Genomic DNA, 23,737 nt, shown 5'->3' on the forward strand with positions numbered 1-23,737 from the left:
TCGTTATTCTCACAAAATAGAAGTGTGTCATCCGCAAATTGGACATGGTTTAGGGCAAGCTCCGGGCCAATCCTTACCCCACTGAATTTGAATTCCCCTAGTAATTGATTTAACATACAAGACAATCCGTTAACACAAATATTGAACAAAAGGGGAGAAAGCAGGTCACCTTGCTTTGTGCATGTCAAAGAAAGCCGTCAGGGATCCATTCACCAAGATTGCTAAGGCAGCGGAAGATATGAAATTGTGCATCCAATTAACCCATTTGGTACCAAATCCCATCTCCGCCAGGGTGTCAAGTAAAAAGCCACATTCAATGTTGTCGTAGGCTTTGGCAAAATCAAGCTTAAGTAGATATCCCCCACCTTGTCTCCTCTTCAAGTGATCATCAATTTCATTTGCAATTAGAATGTAATCTTCAATCTACCTCCCCAGTCTGAAGGCAAATTGATTTTCCGTTATAGCTACCGGCATTATCGATTGAAGCCTCGCCGCGAGCACTTTGGAAATCAGCTTATAAGCACTTCCAATGAGGCTTATGGTTCTAAAATCAGCAACTGTTTTTGGGCAAGAGTATTTGGGATCAAACAAATAAAGGTAGCAGTTAAGCCTTTCACCAATTTCCCAAACTCGTGGAAATCATTGAATAAATGGTTCACTTCTCATTTAACAATCGGTCATAAATGTTTAAAGAAACCAAGGTTAAAGCCATCCGGCCACGTTGCCTTATTTCCATCGCATGACTTCAACACCTTCCAAATTTATGCTTCAGAAAATTTGGCTTCAAGTGCTTCCCTTTCGCTGACCTTCAATCTATACATGTTGCTGCATTTGATCTTGGGTCTACAAATATCTTCATGGGAAAAAAAAGATTTGAAGTATTGAAATATGGTCTCTTTAATCAAGATGGGATCTTCTGTAATCTCCTCATTTACCACAAGTTTTTTAATTCTTCTAGCTGATTGCCTCACTTTGCAAGTGGCATGGAAGTAGACCGTGTTTCTATCCTCGGACTTGATCCACAAAATCCTGGCTTTCTGTCTCCATCGAGCCTCTTCCACTTTATATTCATGCCATAGGCCATCAAGATAAGACATTCTCCTACTCCTTAGGTCTGTTGATGACTCACCATCTTCCAAACGTTTCATCACATCTTGCAATCCAGATTCAAGAGTCTAAATCCTGTCATTTGTTCCTTTCCATGAATAGCCCTTCTAGTTTCTAATATTGGTTTTCAGCGCTTTCAGTTTCTGCTGAAGAATGAAACCTGACCATCCCACAACAATATTCGAGCTCTACCACTCATTGACAAGTTTCTCAAATTCTTTGTCCAATAATCAGCTATTGTAAAAAAGGAATGGTTTTGGTCCATAATTGACCGCTCCCATTGCCACAATCACAGGACGGTGATCTGAGAAGCCTAAGTTCTCCGCTAACTGACTGATTCCTTTCAAAATATTGACAACCTCTTCATTTACAAGTCATCTATCAATACGACACCACAAACCATCATCTCTAGAGTTGTACCAAGTGAATCGGGAGTTTTGAAGTGGTAGATCAATCAGATTGTGGCTTCCCACGAAGTTGTAGAAGTTTGCATCTACAACATTAGGGCTACCACTCCTTTCTCCCTGATTCATAACCGCTTTGAAATCCCCCCCAAGCAAGCAAACGCCATCACCCACAGTGGCTATTATGTCAGACATTGACGCAAAGAAGGGTGATCTTTCTTCCTCTAAGTTAGGGCCATATACATTACCTATCAGCCCTTGCCAGTCTACTGTGTTGAATTTGACCCATAGCCCCAAGAACCTCTTGATCTTGATCACATTTTCCACCATAATAACAGTATATTTCCATAGTGATAGTAAGCCACCAGCAAAAACATTTGCAGGGATGACATCAAAATTCATGTTGAGGAATTGAGAAAAAGTTTCTATTACCTTTAAACGATGAGGCCCCAATTTAGTCTCTTGTAACAACACCACATCAGGATTATCCTTACGAATTGCATCTTTAACCTCTCTTCGTTTCTCAGCTCCTCCAAGTCCTCTAACATTCCAAGATACCCACTTCCCCTCAGCCATTCTAACGATTTGATATGATCCTTTCAATCTCCTCTTCAAGCCCCTGGACAGCACGTTCGCCAGAGCTTGGGAATTCAAGCCCTGTGGATTTTTCCAGAACCCATGAGTCTTTTACTCTGTTGAAGCGAGGGCCAGAGCCTCTGAGTCGAATTAATTGCTGATGCCCCGCAACCCACTTTTCTTCCTCTAGATGATAAGTAGTTGTTGAAGAGGGGGTGTATTTGCCGTCGATATAGTACTACGACTAGAAGCGACAGAGTTGGAGGGAGTTGATGATCTATGGTTGGGGGTAGATCCCTTTCTTTTTGGCCCACTTAATGCAGCTTTATCTTTTTTGGGGCGCCCTCTACCTCTCTTGAGTGGTACAACTACCTCTAGGGGAACATGTTCTGTGGTAATACAAGGCTCCAATAGCACCCTTGAATCTGGGCCATAGATACCCGGCCCAACAGTTTGGAGTCCCATGCTTAGGTTTGGAAAATAGGGGATCAAATTGGAAAAGAATTTGAAGTTGTTTGCATAGGGAAGAGCTTGGTCCCACAACGTTGACCAAATGCTTTTGTCCTTGAACATAGGTAACTCAGCTATATGTGGGGCCCAAAATGGTGACACCTCATTGCTTAATGTTATTATTTTAAGCTGAACATCATCCTCAAAGTTGAGAATGAATGTTTCCCTATCCCCTCGTGTGTTTTCCCATTTTCTGACAGTAAAAAGTGTCTGGTTTTTATTCCTTAAATTAGTTTGGTTCCATGAGTTGACCAACCGATGGGTCACAACTTCTCCTGTCAACGGTACCAGCTGCCCTTCTGTCATCTGACTAACTTGCAGATCGTCGGAGATCATGACGTGGGTATCGGAAGACGCCATGGTATCACTTTTCAAACCACTACACACCTCAGAGTGAGCCTCTTCTTCGCCGGAAAGTTCAGATTCAGCGACCACGGTCCCCTCAAAGTTGTCTTGACCCTTAGTTTCAATCTCCTCTGTCGACAACCCTTCAAGCGGGTCAACTTCTTCTTCAGAATTAATGAAGAAGTCTGTAATAGCATCAACTTCTACGGCGATCCCCGCCTTGGAATTGAGGAAGGGAACTTCCATCATCTTTGGAGGGAAAAAGGATGATGGAGAATTGATTAACACCCTTGCCACATTGGTAGTCTATCCATGTTTCTCGTTTTATCATCAAGGCACACAAAAGACCCCATTGAGATGGTAATTTCCCTGAAGAAGTCTTCATTCCAGAGTCCCAGTGGAAGATTTTGTATCCTTGTCCAAAAGAAATGAGAAGGGGGGCTGAATGTGCGAGTGGAGTCCTTAATATGTCAAAGAGTTGATCAGAAGCAATTGCTTCATTTGCCAAGAAACTCAATCTATCATAGTTATTCGGAAATTCCATAATAACCTCTGTGGCGCCCCATCTCTTTACTCTCACCTTCGAGATGCATAGTGAGTCCATGAACGATTGAATTGTTTCAGTGTTGAATCTCCCTCTCAGAGATCGTAATAACACCCTGTTTAGCCATTTCTTCGTTTCATCCGATACCAATTGCTCTTCAGCTATTTCTATATTTTTTGGATTGTTTGGGGATCCATCTCTTATTTCCATATGAATTACCTGGTGGTCCAGACTTTCTCCGCTCAGTTTTTGGCTTTCCCGCTTCAGACATGAGGTGTCTTCTCTCCCCTGGAAATTTGAAAGGGGACCTCGCTAAGGAGACCTTCAAATGTGAGCCAAAAACCCTCTTCCCATTCAGCATCTTGATGGCAGAAGAGGCCTCTGCCTTTGAAGAGAATCTTACAAAACCAAACTTATAGTCTCAATGCCTTTTCTTTGTTCTTTGTACGAAGATACCCACCACTTTGCCTACTTTTGAAAACATTTGTTTGATTTGATTATATGTCGTTTGTTCACCAAGGCCATCAATGAAGAGAGTCAACTCTATTTCCGGCCTATCAGTAGTGGTTGCCTCAATACGCCTTCATTCTTGTGAAGATGAAGCACCACCATTAACCTTTCCATATGTACTTCGCCGCCGGAATTCGCCTCCTCCGCCCATCTTCATAATGTGGAGGTTTACTTTTACCCACCTCTAGTTCTAGTTCAAGGGATTTGTTTATTTAATGCTGCAGAGATTCTAGAGCTCGTATTGAAGTCTAGTTTGATATGGACTACTATAGGCGGATCACAAAAATTAAATGACTAACCCTCACCCAAAACAAAAGAAAATTTCTAAGTTAGAACAAAATTGTTCATCATGTTCATGTTGATAACATAGAAATCCATTCTTTTTTGTCCAATATATAGAAATCCATTTGAACATACATATTAGAGGTTTAATTGCGGAGCAACCATTCATCATTACTTGACACTTCAAAGAAATCAAGCTTTTGCCCAAATTTGAGATGCTAAGTCCAAATCTCATCATTGGTAGCACCTTCAAGACACTTATGATCACCAACTAATATGAATGCCAATAAACCCTAAATCCTTTCTTTGAATCATCATTTTCCATTTAATTTTCGAGAATTGTTTGTAACACTTAAGTTGCTTCTAAATTTTGAACATTTAGCATTTTTTCATAAACAAATTTTCTGATTGTGTAATGGATGATGTATGTACTTAAGCAAACCAATATGAACATAGACTTTTTAAAGAAAGGGCGAAAAGTGTAAGCTCATAAACCTGAAGCCCTACTAAACGAAGGATATAGAGGATAGGTCACGGAACCAATCACCAATTATCTGATTGTTTGACGCAGAGATACGTAAAGGCCCATATTTGAGGCAAAAGCCTCTATTGCGTGCGATACCATCTAAGTCTCCCATTTAAGGCGACACATCTGATAAGCGCGACGCCTCTAATCGGCGCACAAGCATGTGAAGGCCCATGTCCAAGGCACAAGCCTTCGATGCGCATAACACCATCTAAGTCTCCCACTCGAGGCAACACTTCTGATGAGTGCAACAAATCTATTCGACATTCATGCACGTAAAGGTCCAGTTTGAGGAGCAAGCCTTTGATGCGCACAACACCATCTCTAAGTCTTTCATCTGAGGCAACTCTTCAGACAAGTACGACACTCTTGTCTCATGTGCAAGCACGTTAAGGCCCCATCTGTGGTCCGTGCCTTCAATGTGTACGACACCATCTAATTCCCCCATTTAAGGCAATATCATTCTAGGAATATACGATTTGTCATAAAACAAGTAAGTTTGGATAACAATTAGTCGAAGAGGACAAGGAAATTGCAGAACTTGAAAAAAGTTGGGCTTACTTTTTATGGCACATATACTAGGTAATACCTAAAGTTTGTAGCAATTTTGTCTCCACAAAATGGTAGTGTATTAGAGTATATTATACTCCAGTATCTCCAAATTTGTTCATATGACACTAAACTTCATTATTCTGTAAAATTTTCACTTTGCCCCATCGATTTTAACTTTTGCAACAAAATATTAGAATTCATCACAAGATCCTTGGTCAATCAATAATAGAGACGAAATCGGTGGCCGATTTTATGGAGGGATTAATACCTAAAGTTTGTAGCAGTTTTGTCTCCACAAAATGGTAGTGTATTAGAGTATACTATACTCCACTATCTCCAAATTTGTTCATATGACATTAAACTTCATTCTTCTATAAAATTTACACTTCGTCCCATCTATTTTAACTTTTGCAACAAAATATTAGAATTTATCACAAGAGCCTTAGTCAATCAATAATAGACATGAAATTAGCGGCAGATTTTATGAATGGATATTTTCATTTGTCAATATCGTCACTAGTTTATATTTGTATTTAGGCGATGAGTTTTTCCATCTAAAAAATTCGTCACTAATACATATAAATTTTGACATATAATAATAGCGATGAGTTTTAGAGCTAGAAATAAAATTCACTGCTAATATTGACCTTTTAACAATATTAGCCAATTCTAAATGACAAAATTTGTGATAGAAAAATCTATCTTTAAAATAGGTCACTTAATTTCATCCCTATTTTTCAGGGAAGAATTTTGGCCAAGAATTTCGTAAATTAAATGATTTTGATATTTCATCACAAAAGTTGAATGAAGAGCGGATGAAGTATAAATTTTAGAGAAGAATAAAGTGTAGTGTCATATAAACAAAGTTGTAGGTAGTTTTGTAATTTACTCTGTGTATTATGTATTAATGCATGATATACCTTTATAGGATAAAATAAGTCATTATAAATTAATTCCATTTTTTTTTGAGTTGTTATTCAGACCCTCTCCCCCCACCCTCCCACATTTATTCGTACCCTGATTAATTCGTAAAATCTAAAAAAGCCCTCATAATTTTTTTCGCCCTCACTTTTAAAGTGCGTTACTATAGCACTTTGAAAGTGCTATAATTCTGTTTAAATTCTAGAAAGAATTTTGGACTGTCACTTCTTACTTAAGGTAATAGGATCATTCTGAGCTCAAATATGGAGTCAGAATCTCCTTATTTCTACACATTCTAGTTGTCTCATGAATTTTAAAAATCATCTAATATCAGTTATGTACAAATTTGCAGCAAAACGCACCTTAAAAGTGCGTTCACTTCGCACGTTAAAAGTGCGTTCACTAAGCACTTTTAAAGTGCGTGAGTCACGCACCTCTAAAGTACGTTTAGTTGCAAAAAAAATAAAAAAAGACAGAAAAAACTCCTTAGAGTTAGAAATTACAAAAACGACATAAGATGTTGGTGGTGGGTGGTTGGTGGTAGGTGGTGGTGGTGGTGAGGGAAGAAAGAGGAAAGAGGTAAGGAGAGATGAGAGAGAATGTGAGGATGAAGGTGTGGATTTTTTATACTCCCTCCATTTCTATTTATAAGAACCAAATGAAGGGTGTAACTTGGTTATTTTTATAAGAACCAATTCAAATTTCAAGATGCATTAATTATTTTTTGGCAACAATACCCCCTCATTTAATAGGGGTTTCTCTTTCTTTCCACTATAGTTGCAACTCATTCTCATTAATGATAAATAGAAATTAAAAAAAATAAGTTCGGGTAGTTTTGGAAAGTTGAGATAAATTTGAACAAATTTAATACTACAAACCACTTTTTTAAGAGGCGTGAAATGTTAGTTTGGTTCTTTTAAATAGGAACGGAGGGGGTATTTTTTAATAAGGGAATTTTAGTCTTTTTGCACTTTAAACGGATTTAAATAGATGTGGGGGTTCCTCACTTAATTCAATTTATGTTTATTCTAGATATGTATTTATTTTGTTACGCTACACGTAGAATAAAACCGCCTATAAAAAAAAAAAAACGTAGAATAAAACCCAGATTTTAGACACTGTTTGACTTAAAGAACCGTCTTTGACTCTTTGACATTATGAAAATGATCCTTCGAACGTAACGGAAGGGAAAAACATTGCAAAGGTCTAATTTCCAATGTTTAAGGTCTAATTTCCAATGTTTGATGGACAAATCGTGGGCGGCCGTGATGAATATAATTAATCAATGTGACTGTTGATGTTTCTCTTTTGTTCTAGATCGACTTTGAGTCGGTTTGGTTTATAATTAGAAAATATGAAAATGTGTTATTTTTTTCATTTCATACCAACAATCAGATTTTTCTTATCAGAAGTTTGTTGGTTGTTAAGCAATTTGTACGCAGGAGTAGTTTCACTATCTTAAATTGTCCAACAATCATTAATAAATTTTGACAAAGTACTTGAATTTTGTCCAAAAGTTGAGAGTAATTTATGTGTTTAGATTGGTAGTATACAAAAAATCCAAAGTGTGACATTCTCAATTACAGTATTTTGTAACTTCATCCAAAATAGGCTGGTGTTTTAGGAGAGTGGCTTAATTGCTTAAAGCGAATCGGAGAAGAAGCCTAGCTCTCAGCTCTCCAACATATAAACACTTACATTTTATCTCTATTTCGCCGACAGTGATATGAAACTTATTTTCTATTGTTTCATCGCTCTCTCCAAATTTAATTAGAGTAGTCGAATTAACTTGCTCTACCTGAGTTTGTAATCAAACGAAATCTGAAAGGTTGTTGCGTTGGCTTATCATCATTCTATGTGAGTCTAATGCCTCTTTTACGAGTACTTTTTGTTTGAATTAACTTTTTATGGCCCTTTTTTTTAGATCATGTGCTCAGGTATCACTTACTAAGTTGGGTAAGCCAAAAATGCAGCTAGTGGTTCAAAAAAGTGACTTAAACGAATTAGAGGAGAAGCGTAGCCCAAAATACCTTAAGGGAATTTACTTTAAGTATTATAATTGTTATTTTTTAAAATTGAACCCATTTTTGTAGTTCTTTTGATTGGCTGCATTTTGTTCAAAGCATGATGTGCAACCATATGTTCTAACATCTGGAGCAACATGTTGCGTTTACGTATGTTGGTAGTTCAATCGCTGAAATCAGGTTGTTTGTTGGGCTGCTGACTGTAAGGGGATTCAGAAGATTTATCCTATGTTGTGCGTTTTATCTTCTGAAGACATGTTTGTTTTAATCTTGGCTGAAGTAACAAGATTGATAACGTGTGAACCAAGTCTATCTCAAAGTTTGAATTTCAATTTACTTGGTTCTGTTATTTTATTATGGTAAGATTTGATTCCTTGAAGATTCTTTCTAGAAGTGCTGTTGTGGACTCTATGACGTTCGGCCCATTGAAGATCCAAGCCTCACGTGAACGTCTATATAAAGGAGTTTATAAACCCTAGCAAAATAGGGATTCTGAGCGTGATATACTGATCTTAGGGTTTATTATTTGAGTCCTGTTGTGAGTATTGTAACAACTTAGTGCTTCCTGTGCTATTGCATGTACTAAGTTGATATGTTTAGTTGAGTGCTAGTCTCAGCAAAACTTGTTATTGCTTTTGACAAGTGAGATTACTGAGGCTGTGATTGAGAGAAAGAGAGAAGGGGTTCTCATACTTAGGGGGAGACTTAAGTATTAAGCCACTGGTAGCAATAGGTAGAAAAGTTAGAACTGTGGTTGTTCTTGGTGAACCTTTTGTACGTGCTTGACTATTATAGTGGATTATCTTTCTCGGGCTGTAGCCCTCCAGTTGTAGGTGATGTTCACCGAACTGGGTTAACAACTCCTTGTGATCGTTTGTTTAACTGTTTGTTTATTTTTGATACTCTGATTGTGTTTTGTTGTGTTACACATTGTTGCAACATTGTGTATCACATCTGTCCTAGGTGAATACGAATTTTAATTTTTTTATAATATTTTTACCAAGTTTTTCTTGGACTTCTTTCTTTTTTATCGTGGACCATTGAGCACATTGACTTAAACGAGTTAGAGGAATAGTGTAGTCCAAAATGAATTAAGGTAATTGGAGGTGCAGCTCTCCAACTTATATACACTATCTCCACCGATATGAAACTTATTTCTTGCTATTTCACCACCTAAAATATTGCACTATGGATATATTTCGCGCTTTACATGATAGATTTCACTCAATCATTCACGAAGTTATTAACAAAAGTTATTGACTAAGAAAGGACTTCTGAAATAACATTATCAGAACTCAGAGCCTTGGTACTTCAATGTAATGATGATCATTGCATCAGGCATAATAATCCCTGCTAATTTATTTATGAAACTGCAAGTGGAAATTTTATTCCATATTCCTAATGTTTCCATGGATGACACTTGAGGTTGGAGCAAGCTGCAGCATCCCAAATTCTTCTACATTCACCACCTTTACCATCACAGCATTTGCACACAAGCCCCAGTGCCGAATAAGCTTCATGCTTTGGGTACCCTATAAACATTTATTCAGTATACATTTTGTAATTACATGTATTATGTATATATCCTTTCCATAAATTTTGAAGCAAAACATAAAGAACCAAACAATAAAGAGCACTTTGACCAAACAATTAAGCAAATATATCTAAAAATAAAGAGATTCACATTTAAGAATTACCATTTTTGTGGATGGTTAGAACATGTCTGGCCTCGACACCATTTGGATTATTGAGAGCAATTATTAGGAGACAAGCAAACAAGAGCATAAACCACTTTGGGGTGAGCATTTTCTTTCACACGTACACTCTAAAGAGCAAAACAGAGAAACACAGCGTGAGTTACAAGTAGAAACAAAAGGACAATAAACAGGATAAAACTCTGGGAACAAAATGAACAATTGAAGGTGGGGGTTTCTTTATAAAATGGGATGAGCACATTCTGATTCTTTTATACTGTTGTTGAGTGAATGAAAAACTGCGGAGAGTGAACTTCAAGAATTGATGATAGCCAACGCGCCACGTACGCGTTTGTTGTCATTCGCGGATCTTCTTCCTCTTCTATCAGACTTTGTTACCGACTTGGGGTCCGCAGGAAAGTTGACATTCAAGTTGAAGAAGTTTTTGATTCTCCCAAGAGCACGCAAATATTCAGCTCAAGAGCATTGAAACAAGGGCATTGAAAGTCATGACTCTCTCATCCCCTGTTCATACTAATAAAAATCAATTATGATGTTTAAAATGTCAAATGAGTCTTGATACATTATAACATGGTGCTGTGGTTTAAACCAGTATCAAATGAGTTTTGATACATTACCTTATCTCACATTGTTGGGGTGACCGACTGGTTTAAGCCACGACACCATGCACCAATGGGCCAAGAAAACAAACACTAAAAGAACTTGATTTTACATTTTTAGTTACCCAAATCTATAAGATATTGGGTTTGTGACTCGCATCTTGTATAAAGTCTTGACCTCGCCCTTTTTTTCTGAAACTCACACTTAAATTCTCAATAACATCAGATTTGGGGTGTTTGAGTTAGGTTATTGACTTGGGTTGAATGAAAATGGTGAATGTTTCTTAGGTGATGGTACATTGGGAGAGAGGATGAAAACAGTGAGGCTATCTGAAAAATTCTGAGAACAATGAGCGCGAAAGAGACGGAGGGAATGAAATCATTTTCGCACGGTTGTAGTTTCCTGGGGTTTAACACCGCCAGAAATAACACAAACCCGCAAGTAATCTAACATCGGTTCAGCAACCGACGCAAAGTTTATATTTTAGCGGCGGTTATATGCAACTGCCGCTAAGCATCTGCCGCTAAATCCCGTATTTTCTAGTAGTGTATATATATATATATATATATATATATATATATATATATATATATATATATATAAATCAAGATCGTATGATTCAATCATAATATGTGACTATTTTAAAAAGACATATAACTTAATGTTTTAATTTTAATCATTCATGATTATATCTAACAGTTGCGATTTATTTTTATGTTCTTATATAAAACACATTTTTCATAAGTCATCACATACACCCCTATATTCATAACTTTTTGAAAGGATATATATAACTTTGAAAATAAAAGAAGATTGGCCTTGGCAAGAGTAAAAATGGTGGGCTTGTGCTTACCTTACAAGATAATGAGAAATCGCTTTTCGTTTTCATCCATGCTTAAAATGCCTATAAAATAAGATGACTAGAAGGGGAATATTCCACTGTTATTGGAATAGGAATACGATACATACCTGAGAATTTTGACGGAAATTGCCCCAATCCATGGGTTCTTCACATGCATTATAGTTCAGAATTCCTCCATCAACTTGAGAAAAGAATAATTGAAAATGGAATTATTCTTGCCTCTAGAAACAGTTTTTTGTCTGACAGTCATAGACGTACACTAATCCATTTGAAAATGGTAATTGTTATTCAGACCCCCCACCCCTATTCAGACCCTGTTAAATTCTTAAAATCCAAAAAAACCCTTTATGAAAAAATTTCGCTCGCGCTGTGAAAGTGCGACCAAAACGCACTTGGAAGGTGCGTCCATCACGCACTTTCAACGTGCGTTTTGGTCGCACTTTTCACAGTGCGAGATAAACGAACTGATTTCTTTTTTTTTCCTGTTTAATTTATGGAAGAAATTTAGGACTGACATATCTTAATTAAGGTAATAGGACCATTTTGAGCTCAAATATGCAGTCAGAATCTCCATATTCTGACACCTTGTAACAGTCGCTTTAGAATCAGGAGCGGTGCGGTTTGGAAAATTGGACAATTTTTTATCTCGGATGCGAAGTCGACCAACTGCAAAGTTGAAGAGAAAAATCAAACGATCATAACTTAACACCTTCCTCGAAGGTCGTAAGATTTGTGTATTTTAGCCAAATTCCTTCATCTGGTATTTTTTTTTAATTTCAAACATTTTTTATTCCACCATAAATCTCCAAATATTCTAACTTGATTTACTGTGGAGTCTCATAATTTTTAAAAATCATCTGACATTAGTTCTGTACAAATTTACAGCAATTCTCCCTTTAAAAGTGCGTTTACGTCGCACGTTATATGTGCGTTTTATTTGCAGAAAAAAAATTAAAAACGACAGTTACAATTTTAAAAAACGACATAAGATGGAGCTCGTGGTGGTGGTGGCGGCGGCGGTGGCAGTGGTGGCGGCGGCCATAGGGGTGGCGTTGGTTGTGGGTGGTGGTGGTGGTGGTGGTGTTGGGGGGGTGAGAGTAAGAGGAAAGAGGTAAGGAGAGAGGAGAGAGAAAGTGAGGAGGGGGTGGGTTTTTTTTATATTTTTTTTTTCATTAAAGGTATTTAAGTATTTTTGCACTTTTTCAGGGGTCTGAATAGGGGTTGGGGGGGTCTGAATAACAATTCCCTTTGAAAATCGATAGAGATCAAGAAAAATGAGTTTTGTGTCGCCCAATAAAATATTTTTCATACACACAACCAACGATTGAATATCATACTTAAAGAATCAAACTATATATTTACCAACAGTGCAAGGCATTAAGTTTTACGATCTCATTGATCATTAACTTTTATGAACATAATAAATAAAGAAATAAAATAAAATAAAGTCAATAGTGAGATAATGAAATTTGATACTCTCAAATTTTTTTTTGGTTATTGGGAGGGTAGCCCGAAAACTCTCAAGCTTTTTTACACTTAAGAAAATTCATTTTGATACTCTCAAGTTTTTGATAAAGAAGAAAATCATTTTGTCTTCCTAAGTCAAGGAGGAAACGAAGACTTATTTCCTCCGGCCTTGTCAATTTGAAATAGCTCTAAGAATGACTTTTTTCTTTCTTGTTTTAGAAATAAATCTTTCCTCAATCAATAATATCAAATGCTTTAAAATAAAAATATTAACTTTCAGGATGTTGTCTCCTTTGTGAGGCCTTAGTTTTTGTTTTCTTTTCGTCGCTGTAAAAAAAAAGTATGTTCTATTATTCTTTAGTTTTGATAGAACTTTCAAATCTCAATTGCATTGCTCCCGAGTTTAATCGGATAAACTTGCTTAATTATAAGGAGCAAACTAAATTCCTTACCACCCCAACCAGTAGCTAGCATTACCACAAATTATGTACCGATTCGATTCAAATTCAATCATACAAAATTCATTTTTTTGACAAATTATATTTTGTTACTAGAGATGGCAAGAAAACTCATACCTGTGGGGCCCCGATCCGAACCCAACCCAAAATTTTGGACGAAACCCGATTTCTTGGGGTTTGGGTTTCACCCGAATTTTAAAATCTATTTGGGTTCGGTGTAGGATTGATTAAACCAACCAAACCCAAATCCTTATGCATGTAATTACCAGCTCTTATATATTATTAAAGTTAGTAAGTAGGTTTTCTTTGACGTAGAAAATCCATAAATTATGTTGTTTATCAACTTATGTTCATGAACTATATTTTTTCCTTTGTATTGGAAAGATGATAAGGTTTAATCAGCTTATGTTCATGTTGTTCTCTTATGTACAAGTTGTTTCCGGGTCTGATTTTTAGATTTTTTTTACGGGTTCAGTAACCCACATCGGGTTTTGGGTTTGAGTTTGGGTAACCGAAACCCAGGGGTTTGGGTTTAACTTTTACATCCATATTGGGTTTGGGTTTGGGTTTGGTGTTAAGTTCGGGTTCGGGTGTGGAAATGGTCAAACTCGCACCCACGGGGCCCGTTGCCAACTCTATATGTTACTTTATCAAAAATATTGAATAGCAATGTGTATTTTTTAGAAAATTAATTTTTAATGGGAAAAAAATATTCTTAAAAAATATAAGAATATAAGAACCATTTAAATTTTAATTAGTTTTTTCAAATTTTAATATAACGATCAATAACTGTAATTTATCAGGTTTTAGTTTTTTTTTTTTCAAATTAAAAGTTTTGATACTTATCTAAATTCAGTAATGTACAATAAAACTTTGAAGTCTTAAATCAATCAAATTGATAACTCTTCCCTCAGTGTTTATGGGTACCAAAAGTAACGTAAAGAAAAGAGAAAGATGTGAGGAAATGAAATGCACTATGATTTTCGTTTTCAAAAGAAAGAAATTATTGAATTAAAAATGAGGTCAAAAAACAAGTTATCTTGACAAATTAAATGACAAATGCAACACTCTCACAAAATAACGAAATATAAAAAATGAAACAAAAAACCCAAACTTCCCCAAAAACAAAATGATGATCCAAAGCAAAAAGAACAAAAACAATCAATAAAAAATCAACCCGCATGACCAAAACCATCAATTCAACCAGATCCCTGAGATTGAGACGCCTCATATCTCTCTGGTTGGGTTCTTCTTAATATGGTTCATGTAAGACTAAATCATATCCCCATCTATTCTAGGGAGTTCAAAGCTGCAAAACTCCCCAGCCGCCCACTTAGACCTTGATCACTTCACAAAGTATTCAGAATTTATTTTATGATTGAATTTTAATTAAAAGATAAAATAGCTACTCAGATTTATTCTAATGAGTAGAATCCTGATCCTATTCTTAATTTCCATTCCTAATCTTAATTAAAAAAAAAATTAATCAATCTAAGAAATAATTTTAGTTAATTACCTAAAAAAAACTCAAGATATGAAAAGAAAATTTAAGATATGATAAATATATTATAAAATACTATAATTCAAATTGTCATGGAATAAGATGAAGCGACTAACACTATAAATCCAACATGATGCTGTCATGGAATAAAAAGATGAAGCGACGAGTAAAACAATTCAAACCCCATAGATACCAATAAGTTACATCAAGAGTTTGCTTTGTGTGCCATACACAACGATGCGTAAAATGTCAGCAAAACTTTTCCATGCCTCTTTCGATCCTGAACATTGGTCTATCACAATTGACTAATAACTGATTCAACGGATAAGTTCCATACTGTTTTGATACGAGCTGGATGGAATCGCAGTAGTGAGCCCAACAATTAACGCGGCGGCAACTGGACTGGCTCGCGGCAACAAATGCGAGGACAGGAATAGAGGGCTGGATTCGACAGTAATCGTGCAGAGATGCAACTTCTTTTGACTAGGGAAGAAAGGAGAGGTGTGTAACGGCAAGGGCCAGGTGCGACGACTCACGACAGCGGTGTAGTGGATAATATATATGGGAAGAGAATGAAAGCGAAAGTGACTATTAAAATGAGTGGTGAAAGTTAGTAATGATTGAACCCTAATACATACATCTTGAACATTAACATTGCACTAGGCCGACTCTAATTTAGGCTAATTAAATGGGTTGTGACATTGTCAATGGCCTGACTCACGCAAAGTTATAAAGCAAGTAGCGTCAGCCATTTAAATGGGCTTAGCTGACACTAAGGCTATGTTTGGATTGATGGAACATAACGGAGCGGAACGGAACGGAATATAATGGAATGGAATGGAGCGGAATGGAATGGAACAAAAATTACATTCTATTGTTTGGGTATTTTACGATGGAGCGGAACAAATTTACCACTCTATTGTTTGAATAATGAACGGAGCGGAATGATTAGTAACTTTTTTATTCCTAAATTACCCTTTTGATTTTTTTAATTCTTATGATCTCTCAAATATAGTTCTCAATTTATACACCCCACTTCATCTTCTTCAATTTTCCTCTTATATTTTTTTTATTTCTTTTAATTTAGTCAGAGTTGTAGTACAATTGAAACACATGAACGTAACCATTGACAAACAAGAATGAGAAAGATATTTTCCAAAAAAATGAGAAAGAAGAACAATTGAATAATAAGTTTCAATCAACAATGGAACACACTTAAAAAATGGAGTTGCAGAGAACAAAATAATCGAAAAAGAACAAAAAATGGAAGAAAAAAGCATTCAAGCACGAGAATAATGGAATAAATACGCATAGTAATTGAAAAACAATGTAAAAGAACACACATAAAGGTTAGAAGGGAGAAGATTCACAGCGGTTGAGTCATGGAAGGAGGGAGAAGTTACCAAGGGTAAAATAGTATTTTTATGATTAATTATATGATCAGTTTTTCTTTCCATTCCTTTCCACCCAATTTTGGGGGAGCAAATTTGAAGGAAAGCAATGGAGCATGATGGACCTTGAACCATTACTTACCACTCCCTTCAATCATATTTTAAATAAAACAAACAATGGATCCTTTTCTCCATCCTCCCCTCCACTCCACTCCTTCCCCCTCCCCCAATCCAAACAAACCCTAACGGTTAGTTAAAATAAATTCTTATTTGAAAACATTATTTTTTAACGTTAGCATTGGGGTTGATACTAAATTTTGATGCAAAATCAACTATTTCTTATCATGATAAGGTATTAAAGCTATGTTTTAACCATTCCTACTTTGAAGGTAAAAGCCGCCTCATGAAATGTATTTTGGAATTGTCAATTCAAATTTGAGCTTGAGTTTTATTGGAAAATTTTATTTTTCTAACTTTCTTCAACAAATAATATTTTTTGAAGCCATCTGTTAATACTAAAATGTAAAAATAAGTGTTGTGAAAGAATTGATATTGGCTACTCAAATAGTTTGAGAAGCACTAAGAAAATGGAAAAATGACTAAGTTATAAAATAATAAAGGTTTTCATTTATTTATTAAAGCTTGAATCGATGGTTAAAAGAAGTTCAAAGTATGTTTATTTCAAACCCAAACCAAGAGTTGAGTCTAGATGAAAAACCATGATAGAAGTAAAATGATTCTCTATTCAAAGACATGGTCTGAGTACTATTAGAAGAGGAAAAGTGAAGTTCCCAATTCAAGAACAAATTCCAAGTGCTTAACTTAAGGATTTAGATCGAAGGTCTTGCTTGAAGATAGATAAGGAGGAATTTGAAAACTTTGATTGATGACTTCTTATAGAGTCTTTTCAAGAGGTCGTTGAAAAGGTTCGAGGATTTAAAGTGTAAAGATCAAGATGCCACTTAAGGAAGTTCATGGCAGATATTATATTACGCGTGTTATAGGGTGTTTTTCTCTGTATTATTATGAGTCTTGTACTTATGTTTCTTTTTGCTTTTTTGTTTTGAACCCCTCATGTATTATGGGTTGGAGTATCCTTGTACTCTCTTAAAATGCAATTCTTTTGGCTTGTAAAAAAAATAGTTATGTCAAATGCCTTTAATTAGGTTAGGAAATTATTTTCAAGTGTGAATTCGATCTGTTATTAGGAGTAGATTAGATGGTAGTTACTTTTTCCATGTACTATAAATAGTAGTTTTTAATTTGAATAAAAGGTTTGGATTCCTTATTACTAAAATCTCAAGTTTTCTAGACATTATGACAATATTGGTTTCTGCAGGTAACAAGTAATGTATTTCAATTTCAACGTTATTTTCTTGATTTTATATTTTTAGCATCGTGCGCCTTTGAGTTTTCTTTATTTTGAAGCAATTTCTTTTTTATTAAAAGCTTTTAATTTCGCTTTCTGAAACACTCATTTGAGTGTTTTGTTCACCATCTTCAAGTTGTTTTCTTTGTTCCTCTAACTTGGTTTTTTTCTATGTTGCCAAACGTACTTAAACCACAAAAAGGCAAAAATATAAACTTTGATTATTTAAACACATTTTTTTTATTGGCCAAAGAAATATATTGAAGAAAAGTACAAGGGTACTTCAACACAATACAAGTAGAAAGTGTTCTATCCAAAAACATAGAGATGAGGTGTGGTACCTAGAGTGAAGGGATTGCAATGTGAGAATTTAGAGAGAGAGAGAGAGCGTGTAACCGCTTAGAGAGAGAATATAACTGAATTTCAAGTTTGTTATTTTTCAAATGAGCTAAGAGTCCCTTACATTCAGTGACCGCCCCGGCCCTTACTTATAGGCTCGGGGTTGGGCCTAATGTTCCTAACTGTCCTTAGTGGGCCAGTTGGGCCTCTCGGGGGAGGCCCAACTCCCTGGCTCGCGCACCGCCCTGAGGCAAGCGCCTCTGGGGTCTCGCCCAGTCCACAAGTCCACAAGACACCGAACTCGAAGCATGAGAGCTAAGAGTGTCTTTATAATCGAGGCAACAAAAATGAGAAAAACTAACTAATGCCAAAGCCTAGTGATCAAGAATGATTGCCAACATGGCATAGTAAGTAAAGCTATAGCTAATTTCTGACTCTCTTCACGAGTTTCCCCGAGTCCACGAGTCCACAGGTAGGCTTGTGGCGACGGTGCTTGGTTCTCTCGCCCAGCTCCAGCTGTGATCGTCGTGAATCATGGTGGCTTGACGCGTGTAAGCCACATGTAACGTACTGAAGAAATGCAAAGGTCAGCGAATCTACAGAATCCCAACCGCTGCCCTTGAAACGTCCCCTCGAACCGTAATAAAGCATGCCAATTTGAATTTAAACCAATCAACCATCATGATTTTTATTTAATGCGCCACTCTCACTCCCCAAAATACGCGTCCTTTCCTCCAGTAATCATTTCACCTTGCCATTATAGGTCACGATTCCATACTTAACTGTAAACATTCCCTTTCTTCTTTCTTCATTAACTCATCCCTCCTTTCCTGCTCCTTTCTACACAGCTTCTTTTTGGTTAGTTTTCTCGTCTCTGTTTTTACTCTTTCCTTTTTTCTTCGCAATGCCTTCAACAGGAGCCCTTTCTTCTGTGGAGGAAATCAAAGCTCACCGCTTGGAAACCTTCGCCACTCTCCCTTCTCCAGTCCAGAACGCTCCTGACCAAGGGATCCTTGACCAACCCTCGGAACTTGCCACTGATGACTCTATTTCCGACCTTGTTCGCAGGGTTGGCGGTCTCTGTAGCACCCCGTTGTTAGAAAACCTCCTTCGCACCACAGGTTGTCGGGGCCAAGACCGCCCGTGGCAACACCGCGCACTCAAGAACCCCAAGTACTCCCATTTCTTTTTCATATATGAATATCTGTTCCTTGACCTTGGCATCAAACTCCCTTTCTCCCCATTTCTTAGCCAGGTGCTGAGTGACGTTAACGTTTCCCCTTGCCAACTTCATCCCCACGCCTGGGCTTACTTGAGGTGTTTTGAAATTCTCTGCAACAGTGTCTATGTAAATCCTTCAACTGCCCTCTTCTTCTTTTTCTTTGAAGTGGATTCCCGATCCCTAGGATCCCATGGCTGGGTTGTACTGGCGCCCCGCTTGGGCCGGGAACGACTCATCCCTTACCAGGGTGACCCTGAACCCCGTCTAGCTCGCCGGTACTTCCGGGTCGTCGATCACCCAGCTTACCCTTCGTCATTTACACAAAGAGAAGGGAAAGCACTCTTCCCGTTTTACTGGACCAAGTGCCCTAAACCCGTAGCCGACCCTTCTAAAGCATTCCTGTCTGCGAGAAAAATTTTTCCCTCGGGATCCTCTCCCGACTTCCCCACCTTAGTTGTGCTGAGTTACTCGGCGCTCCTACGGGCTCCAAACTACTCCCGCGATTAGGTTCCCCCTTTAAATGTTCTTTCATGTCTCCCCTTGACCTTTTCGTTGCTAACAACTTTCCCTTTTGTTTTTTTCAGGGAATATGAAGTTCTCCACTACCGAGCTCCTGAAGGCTTTCACCTCTGGGAATGCCAAGGTGTCTTCCTCAGCCCAGGTTGGGGAAAAAAGGAAATGCTCGCCGGTGAGCGCCTGCTCGCCCAAGAGAAGAAATTTGGGTGAGCCAAACCCCCAAGCTACCCCTTTGATCAGCATAGATGGAGGACCCGTCGCACCTGAATCTGCCGCCGTGGGTCCCCCGCGAACGGCGCTCGCGGCCCACTGGTGTCTACTCATCATGGTGAGACGGGAACTTCTCAGCCTCCAGACGCCCCTCCCACCGTGACCCCATTGGAAGGGCAAAAATCACATTCCTCTGTCCACCCACCGTCTTCCTCGCCCGACCAGACTACCTTTGACCCATTAACCCCCAACTTTCCCGGGGCTGGTGGTGAAGGAGGGAATCTTCCTGCGGACCGCCCGAAGAGTCCTTCCAGCAGCTCATCCCAAGATCCCTTTGTGTTCCTCCTTCCTCACCCCTATCTTGAGAAATTGAGGGAGGCTTCCAGCCAGGACCCGTAGGATGTCGCCCGGGAAGCCGTGTCTAACCTCCTCCGCGCCGGGTGCTTGTTCGCCCAAGTGGCCCAGCGAGCACGGCCTCTTGCAGGAGTTGCCGAGCTCCGCCAGGAGGTGGAGAAGCTGCGTTCCGACAACCTTCGGGCCAATGATACTTGCTCTAAATTGTCCAATCAATTGATAGTAGAGGAGGGCAAGGTTCAAAAGATGCTGCAAAAGCTCAAGGAGGCGAGGCTAGCGCTGATAACGGAAAACGAGAAAGGGGAAGGACTCGAGACCCGGATTGAGGAGCTCCAACGGGACCTTAACGCCAAAGAGATCATTGCTGCCTTACATGAGGAAACCCTGGCCGCCAAAGATAAAGAGATCATCACCTTGCGTGAGGAACTGGCGAGTAAGGGTAAGGCACTCGCCGAGGCCAAGGCGGATCTGGCGTCTAAGTGCAAGCTCGCGGCTGAAAAGGACGCCCAAGCCAAGGCTCTAGAAGAGGAAATAAGAGAGGAAGCTGCCCAGGCGGCGGCCAAAGAGCGCGTTCACGGCTTCCTCATCGCCAAGGCCCAAGTCAAACACCTCCATCCTTCTGTTAAACTTGACTCCTTGGGAATCTTTAAAAAGGTCACCCCAATCGGGCTGGAGGGTTGATGAAAGGATATTTAATGAAGAGGTTTTCCTCCACTAACTACTATCAAATCTCTTTCAAGATTCAATCGTAGTATAGTATCGGGTTTTGTCGTCTCCACAGGGATTGTGTTGCTACGTATTAATTTCACTAGCTAGACATTGTTTCAACAGTTTAAACATGATATGTGTTTTATTTAAATTTAGGAAAAACTATAATTAAAGCGATAAAAGAAGTTTCACGGAGGCAAACAAAGAAGAAAGTGTATTTGGAAAATGAGTTCACTTGATTTACTACTTATTATCAACCAATATACTCTTATAAGATGAAATTAACATTTAAGATGCCGATAAGAGTTATTCACCTACTAATTTCTTAGCTAAGTGAATCTACCCATTAAGAACTTAGCCTTAATTCCTTAAGTCCTAGTGATCATAAAAGGAGCATTATAGCACATACCTACTCGATAAGACATTCCCAAGCTCTGTTCCTAACCTAAGAAGTTCATGTCCTAGTGGATAGAATCCCTGACTGTCACTCAAGAAATCATAATAGTTCCTACTAGATAATCCTATCCTAGAGAGGTGAGTATCCCGACTTATCACTCGGTATAGATCTCTTTTCCAACTCATGATATACATACCTAAAAGTTAATGTCTCCTATTGTCACCTAGAAAACTTTAACCCTACCTAAGACATGTCTTTCTTAAGATGACTGATGCAAGGGTGGTTCCTCTCATAAAATAAATTTACACCAACTTCTCAATTGTCATGTAAATCCTAAAAAGCATCACATTGGTAAAAGATACATGAACGCGCAAAGAGAATTAATAACCTAAGACATAGGAATTTTTCCCCTTTATATGAACTAAGTCTACATTAACTCATATCAATTTCCCAATCTATTTACGAATTAATATAAACCCTTAAAATTATCAATCGACCAATAGAAGCGTTAAGCATATAGAAAAACACCAAATAATGAAAATCCATAATTATAATTGTATAATAGTATATTAAATAAGAGAGAAAATCAAATTAAGTCATCCCAAATACTAAAAGAGAGTCAAAACAATAAAATAGGTAAAGAGAAAAATAAAACTCAAAATAGAACGGAGCCATGGACATCCGGAGAAGTTGTCACCTCTTCCATGGCCCTGACACCGTCCCTCAAGGGCCTAGCCTTCCTCTCCACCAAGAAATTACCTCCAAGTCTCCCAAAGGTTTTTTATTTGGTTTAGGAGAAAAGAAAGATGAAAAGATCCCAAAAAATAGGTTAAAAACTGATTTTAAAGTGAATTTCGTGTTCTGTGCGTTTTTCGTCTTTTTCTGATGCTGTTTATGATCGAGTGCAGTCGCGCGCACCGTAAGTCTGTGCACTCGCATCTGGCGCATGGGATCACAGGAGTGGACACGTGGCGCGATTTACTGAGCGGGCACACGATAAGCTTCTGTGTCCGCCATGCACTCAATAAAACCTCCTGCCAGCTACGAATTTTTATTTCTTTTTCCTTTTTTTTTCTGATTTTCTCCCTCTTCTCATATCTTCTCATAAAATAACAATAACATGAAATAAATAAAAGATAAAAATAAGATAACAACTTAAAATAAACTTTTCTAATCCTAAATTAAACGAAATAAATCCTAAAAATATCTAGAAAATAATATAAACTTAGAAAAATACTAAAACTAAATATAAACATTAAAATGCATGAAATAAACCTAAAGTGTCCTAAAATGACTAAAATATCTTACATAATATATTAAAATGCATGCAAATAAACTAGAAAAATAGCCTTAAATCCCGGGTCATCATACCCCTATACTCAACGGCAGCTTATCCTCAAGCGTAAACTTAAGGTTGCTTGTCCTCAAGCTCAAAAAAATAGTTCAAAGTAAGATGCTAATATACATATTTTCACAAAAGATACATGGGACGAGTTCCTCAAAATAGTTCATGCAAAGAATAAAGCTTTAAAAACCGAGTAACCTTTAGTAAGTGCAAACAAGTATTATAGAAAATACCAAGATGTGGGGTTTCACATTTCATTCCTATTTCCCCAACCCCATATTGAGAATCCACTAATGATGGCCAACAGTTTTATTTTATTTTGAGCACACACATGTTATTTTCATTTGAATTTAGCTTTTTCCCAACCCTTCACAGTTATTACCAACTCAGGGCGAAATTCTTTTCTTTTATTTAACAAGGTCAGAATATGATTGGGGGTATGCTCAGTGGTGCAAATACTTCCCATTCCCTTACTCACATCCTTTCCAATTTGTTTGCATCTTTAGCACTTTATCTTTACTTTCACATGTGTGCCCCTTTTGTAACCTCACAGCAAAAAAGAGTGTAGACCCAATATAAAGATTAAAAGGAAAACTACATATTTTATGCATTATCCCCACTAACCTGGCATCTTAATAACCTTACTGCACTTTCCCAAAACTCACTCAAGTCTCTATCACCTAACTCTCCACATGTTCCACACGTTTCACTCACACCCATGCATCAAGCTCATTTTATTATAACAACTAGCATCAAACTTAGAACATATATTAAAAATAACAACAAGCATTATTCAAGCACAAAAGTGTGAATACCAAGAATCCAAGGCATGTGCATACTAGTGTGTGCAATCTAAATAACTAATGCTAAATGCATGATCATGAAATTAAATGAGAGATGAGTGGTTCAGAAAAACTCCCTGTACTCAAATTAGGTGCAAACTTGAAAGCACGAGGACATGGTCAGTTGGGCCCTCTAACTC

At 37.6% G+C, this 23,737-nt stretch overlaps 1 protein-coding gene across 1 annotated transcript; it reads right to left on the bottom strand.

The window, feature by feature from the left end:
• Positions 1–1,481: 1,481 nt before the first annotated feature.
• LOC130724922 (uncharacterized) lies at positions 1,482–2,087 on the bottom strand. Its single transcript, XM_057576187.1, has one exon. The coding sequence runs from the start codon at positions 2,085–2,087 to the stop codon at positions 1,482–1,484; it is 606 nt and encodes a 201-aa protein (XP_057432170.1).
• Between the last annotated feature and the right edge of the window lie 21,650 nt (positions 2,088–23,737).

The sequence above is a fragment of the Lotus japonicus genome, chromosome 6 (genome assembly GCF_012489685.1).
Source record: "Lotus japonicus ecotype B-129 chromosome 6, LjGifu_v1.2".
NCBI classification, from domain to species: Eukaryota; Viridiplantae; Streptophyta; class Magnoliopsida; order Fabales; family Fabaceae; genus Lotus; species Lotus japonicus.